This window comes from Coffea arabica, chromosome 2e, assembly GCF_036785885.1.
Source record: "Coffea arabica cultivar ET-39 chromosome 2e, Coffea Arabica ET-39 HiFi, whole genome shotgun sequence".
Classification (NCBI taxonomy): Eukaryota; Viridiplantae; Streptophyta; class Magnoliopsida; order Gentianales; family Rubiaceae; genus Coffea; species Coffea arabica.
The window spans coordinates 6,432,812-6,444,619 of NC_092313.1; the positions used below are offsets into that span (position 1 = coordinate 6,432,812).

General features: G+C 39.0%; 2 protein-coding genes across 5 annotated transcripts; both read right to left on the bottom strand.

Annotated features, from left to right (window-relative positions):
* Positions 1-531: 531 nt before the first annotated feature.
* On the bottom strand, positions 532-2,832 carry LOC113730470 (uncharacterized). 3 transcript variants are annotated; one of them, XM_027255169.2, is made up of 6 exons: positions 2,674-2,832; positions 2,355-2,441; positions 2,171-2,233; positions 1,926-2,027; positions 990-1,248; positions 532-896 (listed from the first exon to the last, which is right to left on the bottom strand). In XM_027255169.2, the coding sequence occupies exons 1-6, from the start codon at positions 2,752-2,754 to the stop codon at positions 775-777; spliced, it is 714 nt and encodes a 237-aa protein (XP_027110970.1). In that variant the 5' UTR covers positions 2,755-2,832; the 3' UTR covers positions 532-774. The 3 variants fall into 3 exon arrangements, with proteins under 3 accessions (XP_027110970.1, XP_071934599.1, XP_071934598.1); XM_072078498.1 differs by having other exon boundaries at positions 2,355-2,446; positions 2,674-2,826; XM_072078497.1 differs by lacking the exon at positions 2,355-2,441.
* Positions 2,833-7,072: 4,240 nt separating this feature from the next.
* On the bottom strand, positions 7,073-10,564 carry LOC113730471 (scarecrow-like protein 14). 2 transcript variants are annotated; one of them, XM_027255173.2, is made up of 2 exons: positions 10,342-10,564; positions 7,073-9,920 (listed from the first exon to the last, which is right to left on the bottom strand). In XM_027255173.2, the coding sequence occupies exon 2, from the start codon at positions 9,748-9,750 to the stop codon at positions 7,573-7,575; it is 2,178 nt and encodes a 725-aa protein (XP_027110974.1). In that variant the 5' UTR covers positions 9,751-9,920; positions 10,342-10,564; the 3' UTR covers positions 7,073-7,572. The 2 variants fall into 2 exon arrangements, with proteins under 2 accessions (XP_027110974.1, XP_027110972.1); XM_027255171.2 differs by having other exon boundaries at positions 10,212-10,351.
* Positions 10,565-11,808: the final 1,244 nt, after the last annotated feature.

Below are 11,808 nucleotides of genomic sequence, written 5' to 3' on the forward strand. Positions count from 1 at the left end.
TACCCTTGGATGTCACTTTTACCCCTGATGGAGTAATTATCCAAAAGAAATAGAGTTGGCTTTATGATCTTTTGGTTCGGTCCAACTCTTTCAGACACCTGCTGTATCATGACATGGCTAGGCTTCCAATTTTGCGGTGCGGCTAATTTAAACCACTTGGCACATCTCTTTATGTTCCGATGAATAGATTATTTCTGCACAATTCTGCTTCCAAGATATCAGTACAGTGACCTCTGCCTCAATCTCTGCTCCCACTTCAGCTCAAGCTAACTGAGCTCTCAAAGAAAATAGAGAGCCAACTAAAACAACACAAAGCGAAAGGAACCTGCAAGCAGCAAAAAATCCACTAAAGCATGCAAAACTAGAATAAATGCCCTCTTCATCCCCAGCTTCAAAAGCCTCCAACTGTTGTTATCAGCCTTTGCAGACCAAAGAATAAAAGCAGCAGAGGCTCCACTCTTTTGTCAAGGCTATATTTTGGGTACATGTCAAATATGGCACATGGTTTAAAGCTCAGAACAACTGGAAGGGTGAAAATAAAACTAAAACCGTCCCGTTTGCACTAAATCCACATATCATCTACAACGTTGCCTCGAGCTCTTCCAGGTAGGATCGAATACACTATTGCCAACAATTTGGCATACGCTAATTTGGAATACAAGCAATTTGTAATACAAACAATTTGGCAACAATTTGGAATACAGAATTTCTGCATTCTGTTCACATTTGTATTCATGCTCTATTAAATCCAGAAGAAACAAGCAACGTCAAACATCATTTTTTCAAAGACAATAATCCTTGGCAAATCAAGTATATTTCTCTGGAGCATGACCTCGTAGCTTTAGGTCTCAACCGTGCTGCCTTTTTGAAAAGGGGTTTGCAGATGTGACTAAAATCTGCAAAGCAAATGATAGTACTTCATAAGTCTATTACACGCAAATTACTTCAGACCAATAAGAATAAACTGCTCTGAGTAACAGGAAAGCAACCTTTAACATCTTCACTCTCCAAAAGCTTTACAACAAGGTGGCCTCCAGGCAGCAGAATCCCACGATGCTCTGGATCAGAACCAGAGACATCTGATTGTTCCTTTTGTTCAATACTATCATCAGCCTGCACCAAGCCAGCCTCCCCAACAGCCAATTCAAGTGTTCGCATGCCCAATTCTGCAGACAAAGCTGCATCCCTAGCTCTGATCCCAGAAACCAGCGGACACATATCAGACAGAATGACTGAGAACCCTTTTTGCTGCAAAAAATTGGAACCAATTAAGGACCAGCTAAGGAGTTTGCCTCCAGAAAGCATAGAGCTGACTCACAGATATCATCACAAATGCAACTATGCCATGATGTCACATAGAGCTGCAGAATACAAGGACATCTACAATGCCGAGAAAGAGAAAATATGTGCATGTGCAAAATAAGGAGAAAATTTCCCTTTTTCTACAAACATAATTATTATTGCAATGCCAGAAGGTTCCGGGCCCCAAATCAAATTAGTAACATAATTCTTGGCATGATATAAGTAGCATATTTCTTCAGCAATCACTACAAGTATTTACTCTCGAGTCCATATAGTAAAAGCAAAGAAAACAGACGTCTAGATTGCAACTAGGAAGACGCATTTCTTGCCCAATAACTCCCCAATTCACTGCAATGTTGTTATCAACTCTGTCCAAATATTGGGTACTCCATCTATTATCATGGAATCCGTTGAGAGAAGGCCAAAACTCAGCTAACTCTAGAGAGGGAGGATCATCATAGATTCTTAGTATATACTCTGTTCTTCTTAATCAGTGACCAAGATGACCAATGCACTTTCTAACTCAAGAAAAGAATCAAATAAATTTTCTATTTCAGTTAACCACAATATATCAGAAGTCAGAACTGCAAACTGCAAACATGAAACTCAATTTTTGACAATACCTTGGGGGAGAGAGCCCTAATTTGATCTTTGGGTAAGCTCATTACATCAGCACAAACAGTCTGAACCCTTGCATCACAATGCATTGACGGAACCTTCACCTTCTGCTCTGCACCACAGCCATAACTCTCATTAAGTCACAATCTCTCATTACCCCGCCAAGCTTAACGAAACTACCAGCATACATTCACAAAATAAGTTTCACAAATACACCAAGATATAATAAAGATTGGAACTTGACAGTAACCTTAAGATCGATCCCCACAACAGCCCCGCCTTTCTGTAATGGTCCCAAGCTCTGGCATGCCACCTGCATCGCAATTACAGATAAATAATCCTAGAAGCCCACTTTTTTCTTCATCAATCCGAAAAAACACCAACTTTAGATGAAAAGAAAGATCAAACTATTAAAAAAAGAAAAACGGTAGAACCTGAAGCCAAGCACCAGGAGCACAGCCCAGGTCAAGAACAGAAGAACCAGGCGTTATCAATTTGTACTGTTTCTGCATTTGCAGCAACTGCCCTTCCCATCACAGAATTTGTAGTTTTTCAAAATGTCAGAGCATGACCAAATCCAACTACGAAATGGGTTTTTCTCGTAATGTGTTTAAGATTATAAATTTCATATTCAATTTGTTCTGGTAGCATTTCATATCCAGTTTTATGATTTCTTCATTTTTAGCTCTTTTGTGGGGAAAAAAATTCAACAAAATTTACACAAGTGGGGAAGGAGAAAAAATTGAACTGTACCTTGAAGGCAGAGCGAGCGACATAGCCAAGGCGTTGAGCTTCTCTGTAGAAGAAATCGGGCGATCCTGCTGCTCCACTCATGGTTCCTCTCCTTTTCTGCTTTTGCTGCTACATCCTTCTTGGGGGTTTAAAATAGGGCTTATGGAAATTATTTACGTTTTGAAACTTGAAAGTCTGGGGTGGGGCTGCTAGTCGATGTTGGATCGGGTCCGAAGAAAAAGTAGAGCTGTAAACGAACCGAATCGAACCGAGTATCTCATGTTTGAGCTTTGTTCGTTAAGCAGTTCGAACAACGTTCGTGTTCGTTCGTTAATTTTCGAACTCCAAACATATGTTCGTGTTCGGCTCGTTAAGCAAAATTCGTGTTCGAGTTCGAGTTCGTGTTCGACTCGTTTAACATAAATGAGCCGTTCGCGAACATGCTCGAAATGCTCGAATCCAAATTATTTTAACCCTTAAATATGTCATGCAAATTATTAACCATTCTAAAAAACAATTAAAGCACTAAGTGACTAAATTCTATTATTCATTAACTATATAACTAACATTAACATAAAAATAACAAATAAAACAAAGCAATTTGCCCTCCAAATATAAAAGTCCAGCCATAAAATTAACCCTAAAATTTATCAAATGATAATTATGTCCATGTTCGCGAACGTTCGTTAAAACTCACGAACATATTCGTGTTCGCGAACGTTCGTTTAGTATGTTCGCAAACGTTCGTTAAAACTCGCGAACATGCTCGTGTTCGCTCGATTATTAATCGAACAAAAAAATTCGTTCGAACTCGGTTCGTTTAAGATTTCGAACGAGCCTTTCACGAACACGAACGAGCCGAAACGAACCGAGCTACCGAACAGCTCGGTTCGTTTAACAGCTCTAAGAAAAAGTAACACCTGCTACTTCAAACTCCGCAGAAATTGGAGTTGCTCGACTCCAATTGGAATAAATTATCACATTTTACCAACTTGTCTTTTTGGTACAAAAAACAGGCTCTAAGATTAAATTGAATTGTATTAAGATGCATCTTCCTTAGTATTATTCTGCATGCTATATTAGCCTTAAATGGGATGTAAATAAAAGATCGATGGGCTACCTATGCTATTAGGTGCTTAAAATGAAAAAAAAAAAAGAAAAAAGACAAACGCTATTTCTGTATTCAAGGATGGAGGAGCCACCTTCTACTCAGAGCGAGCAATTGCACTCCCTTAATGTTGCAAATTTTAAAAAATAGACTTTACAAATTTTTAGGTTATTTTCATAATTGCACCCCCTCAATTTTTACATTTCCCCCTCACCCACCGTCACATTATTACTTCCCGAAGCAACCACCGCATCATCTATCCTATATACTACATTGCCTCAAAGCTATTAAATAACAATTAATAACAAAATTTTGTTATTAAGGACACATAATCTCAAATCGAATAAAAAATTTTTTGTTTTTGACATAATGGCAACATCATTATAAGCGTACAATTTTGTCTCTATTGACTATAGGTCAATAGACTCCATCATTGTTTATATCTCAAGATTTTCTTGGAAAATGGCTCTAGTTTGTTAAGAGCTGCTAGAAACATACACGCTTCAATTAACATATATTATGACCCATCTTAGGTCAGTGTTAATACAAAATTTAGGACAAAGCATAGCAAGGTTGACAGAGTAGATCCATCCCATATCGGTTGATCGTGGGGTATTTACTTTGGGTTTAAGGTCCATAGGAGCACCTTCTTGTCACCAATTGACTCGGTGGGTGTTTCTTGTAGGTACCCCTTAGATTGCTTTCGGACCGGTTTGCTGATGCTTGCTGCGTGTCAAATCATTGTTTGTGTGTGTGTTTTATTTCGTTGCGGAAAAAAAAAAGAAAAAGGCAGAGTAGATGGCAAGTAAGTTCCTTCCTGCGCGCAGTGCCCAAAATTGAAAAGATCGGATCGGACCATTTGCATGCATGCATGACTTGCTGAGATCTTGCGGGGAGGGACTCAAACAATTCTCTAGTTATGGCAGGTAAAAATCCTTCGTCCTGCCATTATGTTATGGCAGGTAGCCTCTATCGTGGCTAGTCAATGGGCAAACCATGATGAATCTTGAAAACCGGCTAACTCAACCATAACTAGGGATAGGGGAAGGTTCCTGGGAACTCGGGTGTTTTTGAGTAGGGATGATATCTGCATTGCATGTTCTCCATCACCAATAATATTTACAATGTCGCTGATGTCTTCAATGTTACGTTTGAGAGGGTTTTTTTTTTTAATTCATTTTTTAACTGAAATCACGGATTTTGAATTAATCATTTAGAAGCTTGAATACTATATAATTTGCACGACATCTTTACTTCGGCATATCTTAAGCTTTTTCTCTTTTTTTTTTTAAATTAATATCCACGGATCAAGTGTTGGATGGCTACTTACTATCATTTAAAGAAAGAAAAAAATAAAACAATTGCTGGATAGCTGAATAGCTAGTAAAAGTTGTTTAATTAATTAGGTAATCTATGTCAACACGCATGTATGATCACGAAGTCTATAAACTTCTAATATTTTAGATATAGCATTCCTTTATTATTAATTTTGTTTTTAGCCTAGTGGATGAATAGGGCTGTCAACGGGGCGGGTCCGGGCCGGAATTCATTATTCCGGACCCGGACCCGAATTACTATGCTGGATCCGGATCCGACCCGTTTATCCGACGGGTCTTTTATTCTATGTTCCGGACCCGGATCCGGCGGGTCCCGGATCCGAATCCGAGTCTACCCGAACAAATTTACCAAAATTTATAATTTCTAATAAAAATGAGAAAAAAATATATTTGTAAACTAATTTCTAACTAATGCAAAGAAAAAACCAAATAAGAAAAGAAATCAAATTAACTTTATTAAAATACATCACCCTAATCAAATTATATTAATAAATATATATTTTTTAAATTATTAATTCATTTATATCCGGATCCGGGTCTAATACGGGTCGAAATACTATATTCCGTATCCGACCTGTTTTTTTGTTTGACAAAACGGATCCGGATCCGGGAAACGGAATTAAATCCCTACCCATAACCGCAATAATTTCACGGATCCGGTCCGGATCCGGATCTAGACCCGACCCGTTGACAGGCCTATGGATGAACATCTAATTAGTGACGCACATTAAAAACATATTATTGTGTTGAGAAGGCCTTAAAAAAAGACACAAATGCTAAATCACACGCGTTCATACAAGAAAGTTGGGGAACGTCTTTTGGGTCTCATGAGAATGGTGCGCACTGACGTTAATAAAACAATTAAATTAATGGTTCCAGAAGTTGGTCAAACGAGATGTATAGATTGGCAAATAAAATACTCACTCCACAACTTTCAGATGTCTCACTGACCACTGGTATTGTGACTGTGAGTCTCCCCCGACGTTACCATTGTACTGCAGCATTGTTGCCAGAAAGTATGCAGTCCAACACCACTAATAATCATTTGGGGCCATTAAGAGAGTTTTAAAATTTTATTTGGGTGTATGTCAAGCGATCAAATCCCTTGATTTATATGCTAAATATCCCAAATTTCCTGAAAATATTTCATCAGCGGATACGTAGGTATCCATTTAGGCCGGTAGTAATCAGTCCCCTCCGAGTTCCTCGCTTGACCCCTTTGAATTTCCCTTCCCCTGGTATTACTAGAGTACGAGCAAATGTAAAACAGAATCTATTGTGTCCGATTAAAAAAAAAAAAAACCTAAAACAATGAAGCATTGACACGTTTTAACAGTCAAAATGGAGCCTTTCAAAGATGGCTAGTACTAGTAGCATTGTTTATGTTTCCTGGATTGTGAGATGAGTAACGCGTCTCCGCGTTTAGCAAGAATTCTAATGGGTGGTCTGCCAAGTCTATCTATTGGAGCGTTATCCGCAGGCTTAGTCTAAACAAACGGTAATGAAAATGCTTATCTTGTCGGCGCATACATTACAACCTTTCAAAACATATATACTAGTAATAGCCAATCCAATTGATGCATGATTACACGGTGCATTGGTTTGTTAAATCGTCAACAACATCAGACATGACAAAACTCACCTACTCTCACGAGTCTATTCCAAGATTTGGAATGGAACAGAAACAGTTGGATTCAGGTATGCACTTACCTCAACTAACGAGAAAACATACAAGTCAATTGCTCGTGCAAGTGAACTGGATGTTTCCACCCGTCCTCAAAGAAGCTGATTGAAGCGAGCCAAGACTAGCATATCTGCCCCTAAAGACAAGAAACAAGCACTAATTTTTAAGAACATGAGCAGTTGAATCAATGTGAACTTCTTCATAAGGCAACAACTATGAAAGTTAAAAGGCCCTCAGAGTTCCCATGAACAGTTGTAGGAGGATGTTACTTTGGCTGTCTGGCAACAAAAATTCTAAAACAATCTTTTACCATTTTCATTCACTGAACTTGACTGCTAATTACAGATACCAGAGAATGCATGTATAAAAGCTCTCCAGTTCTACTTTATTTGACTTCTACGAATCTTGTCACACAGCACAAGCATGGATGTCTGTTATAGGAATCCTATGACAACATAACACTGCTTCTAGTCATTCTATGTCGACTTGACAACCGCTGGAATTTCCAATTTCTAGTCCCCGTAGCAGGATATACCAAGACAAGAATTGGGAAATCTGCTTCCAATTAGCTTCTTGAAGAACGAAGAATAAAAAACAATCTCGATTATATCGCATTATCTATGCTGACACTGATAATTTGCTGAAGTTGAGAAGTTTTTCACATCTAACCAGAAAGGACCTAGTCCAGAAGTTGATCAGTACCTCGTCTTCAAAAACTAATGCATGTATGCAAAATTAAGATTTGGAGGATTCGATGATATCTGTCATTTCAAGAATAATAACCAACAAATTCAATCAGCTGGCCTCCAAGAAGAGAGAGCATACAGAATTCGTCCCTTCCAACCCTGCAACAGCCACTGGCTATCTTCGTCAATCACAAAATCCTTGTCATAGGACTTTGCCCGTTCTTTTGCCATCCTCATGATATCCTCGTTCAATGGAAGCTGTCTGAATCCTGCCCGTAAATTTCGAACCTGCCATTGCTTGTAAGTCTCTGGTCGCTCAACGCGCTCAGCAGCTTCACATGCAATGACATTCATTGCCTCTCGTCCAAATATTGTTTTCTCAAGCAGCATTCTCTCATGAATTTCACGGGGAATATTAACCTCTAGCATATCAAAGAAAGAAGAATAATGAAATAGAGCCTCTCGGAATCGAGTGACAAAGAAAGGAGCATTATATGCACCGTTGACTATCCCTAGCACGAAAACGTCCGGTTTCATCTTCCTAATGAGGTTCAAGACGATGTTTCGCGGACTATTCACCACAACAGTCTCATCGAGTAGATTCCTCATTCTATAGAGACAGTTCACGGCAAGCACCTCATCTTCACGGATCTTCAGATCTTCAATCCTAACAGTTTCCCACTTCTGTGCTATAGCATTGAACTCAAATGGGACTTTGAAAGTCTCAGCATAATTAGCCAGACGGCGACCTGTCTCCTCAACCCTCTCTGCTGGTCGAAATCCAGGATGTGGAAGATCAATCCCCGTGATACGAAGTTTGGGAGGACCACCTGGTCTAGATGAGAGGCGTTGTATGAGGCATGGCCACTGGAAACCATATAGAATACCAAAATCAATTATGTGTAGCGTTGAGCCTTCCTCAGCAGCATGCCAAATCATCTTATTGGAGAAGAAATTAGAGATCTTCCTAAATGGACAGGCAGCAAGATAAAGCTGGTAAGCTTTTAAGACATCAGCAGCTGATGTAGGCATGGTAATAAGGGCTTTGTAGATCTGAGTGCCGGAGCCAGCCATGCGTGCTTCAAGACCATCAGCGAAATATTTGGCCAATCGTTGCATCCCATCCCCAGTTGGAGAACAATGTTGCCTAATCTGCTTCAAAAACTCATTTGCAGTCCTTCGATCATCAGCAGCAACAGCTTGCGCACAAAGGGTCAAGAGGGTTCTCAAATCGACCACGTTCCTTTTAGCCGCTTGTTTCTTGCTACGAGATTTCCCACCACTAGAACCCTTTAATTTATTGTTCTGTGGAACATTTTTAACCGCTATATCCTGTAATGCTTTACGGAGATCAGACTCATTTCTACCTCCACTGCATAACAGCACCTTATCAAACAGATCCGACCTCACAGTTGATTCAGTGAACACAGCTGACTGCTTGTTACTCCTACCTCCCAGTTGTTGCAAATCTTCATGAAGAGGATTTTTCTTCCCCCTTGACTCATCAGGTGAATATCCATTTTCACTCCTCTCTACCTTGACAGTCATAGGCCATTTTTTCTGGTCCTTATCCAACAACCCGTTCTCATGGGAATCAACAAGCAAAGCATTGCCATTAGGAAGGAATTTACTTGCTTCCTCAACCCCCTTCTTAAATTGCATAGCAGACTGGCTATCACTAAATATATCAGAAATCCTAAGGATACTATCAGGAGAATCGATATGCCCATCAGCGACAGTCCCAGTGCTATTTGATGAACTGTAGGGTGAGAAATGTTGTACGTAAGTAGAATCCGATCCACTAGCATCATTATTCCAACTTGGGCACCAAATAAGACCATCATAACCCCCAAGATAGCTTTCGTCCCTACTTGGAACCCTCAGATTCGAACTGGGGACCTGATGATCAGGTGGAGGAGGATACTTCTCGCCAAGAACATCATAGAATGATTTTTCCGCCGCTTGAAGAGCGGCCGACTCTTGAAACATACACCCCTTATCCTCCATCTCCTCTTCCATAAGTATGTCATTTATATACTTAAGTACCGCATCACTAAAATCATAATCCTCGTTCGAATCACCGCTTGACAGCGGAACAAATACATTTGGATATAGGTGAGATTGGACTGACAAACGGGAAGCATAATTTCGTTCGACTACATTACCATCGAGTCTTAAACTGCCAATCAGATTGGGATTAGGAACAACAGAAACACCTTCATTATTAAGCTCAATTCCAGAGGTGGTCCCATAGCCCACTCTTGAGTTTCCATCCATAACCATGGATTTTTCGTCAGCAGCAACACTTTTTAACTCCTAGAGCTTTCCAACCTCGATACTGTTAGATTCTCCTTGAAACACTCTTTTCCCAACTACTTAGAACCGGCACATACGGCAAGAATTTCCAAGGTACAAGCTTTGAACATCAAATTCAGAACCCAGAAACTAGAGCCCTGAAACAAGTCAAGAACACAAAAGTACAACTAAAATTCATGATAAGAAGAATGAAAGATTTAACTAACTATTGACAAAATCAAAGAAAGAGCATATCTTTAGCATAACTTTAAAGGAAAGAGAAAAAATGGATAAAAAGCAAAAGAAGTCCTCAGAAATTACAAGTCACATAACATTTCCTTACACCAACTCTAACAACAGAGCAAAATCAGATTCAAAATCTTTGATGGCTTCAAAAAGTCCCAGATGGGAGCGAAATCAGATAAACAACGGTTAGGGTGCTTGTATACCAGTAGTTGTATGTGAACACTGGAACTTTCAACATAGAACTTTCCGTGGGATCCGTACCGGCGCAATAGGATAGCATTTTTCCCAGCATACATACTACTATCAAACAGTAGGAAAATGTTAAGCAAGTACCTGAGAGAAAGCGCGGCAGCAGGGGACCGAGTGAAGAATTTTAGAATGGATCATTTTTGCTAGCATTCAAGCTAAAGGGTCTGAGGATGACAGAGAGGGAATCTGAGCCGTTGAATATCCAAGTGGGGAGGCTGGGAGTGGGGACTAGGCAGATTGATGAATGGAGTTTTATATTTTTGATGGCAGATAGTCAACTAGTTGCTCTGGTTGTTTCTTCTTAATGGTCGTTAAGTAGTACTATTTAGTATTTATCCTGCAGCCAAAAATAGAAAAGATTTCCATTAATTTTCTGCAGCTCTATGGTACTTACTATTTACTATTTTCAACCTGTTTCGTCTCGTTCTCTTGGTCGTCAGTTTTCCATACGAGAAGATTGTGAGTTACCTCGTCTTATCCCTGGACTTGGATGCCACAGATTATGTCTTCATTGCTTGGAAAGTGGGTACATGCATCAATTCGCAATTATCCTCGTTTTAGAAAGTATATTAATTTCTTGTCGCTTCTAGTCGAGAACTGGATGAAATCTTGACTATCTTTTTTCTCTACTTGGCAACTTGTCATCTTCCTTCCTTCCCCGATGGGACCCTCTAAATTAACTTCTCTTTGGCATCTTGGTCACAATTTCTTGTTCTTCTTTTCCGTTTTTATCCCTTCCTCCTTTGTGCAACGTGGATTTGTTTGGGCAAAGTATTATTTAAAATAATTATTATAGTACTTTTTGTAATATAATTTTTGTTTAAATAAAAAGATGGTTAAAAATATAAAAAAAATATATTTATAATGTAAGTGAAATATTATTTAATAAAATTGAACTATTCAAACACACTCAGCGAGTGTTGTACAAATTGATCCAACTTTGTAAATTAAATTTCGACAGTATCATAAACAAGTTTTTAAATTACATTTTCATCAAAAAAAAATTTATTTTACACACATCAAAATATCAAAAAAAATGTAACATTATCATAAAAAAAAATGTTCAAATAATCTTCTATCCACATAAACCATAAATGCTTTGGCAAACAATTAGTAAAATTTTTCAAACTCTTTAAAGTTGAAGGAGTAGTTTGGAAGCCAAATTTATTTAAAGAGAACGAAAATCGGTATCGCATAAAAACACTTTTTGTCTACCACCTTTTTTTTTCTGTCAAACGATAGAAACCAACACACACAATTAGATTACACTCAGAGGTTACATGAAAGACGACCCGAAAGTAATCTAAGGTGGGACCCACAGAGAACCTCCATCCAACCAATTGGTGACAGGAGGAGGCCCCCACGGACCTTAAATCCAGGGAAACTTCCCCACAATCTTTCGATGTGGGAATGGACACCCAGACCCCCCCCCCCGAGCACTCTCCCACCATAGCATGGTTTTTTTCTGTCAAACGATAGAAACCAACACACACAATTAGATTACACTCAGAGGTTACATGAAAGACTCTGTTTGGATTGTAAATTATTTGA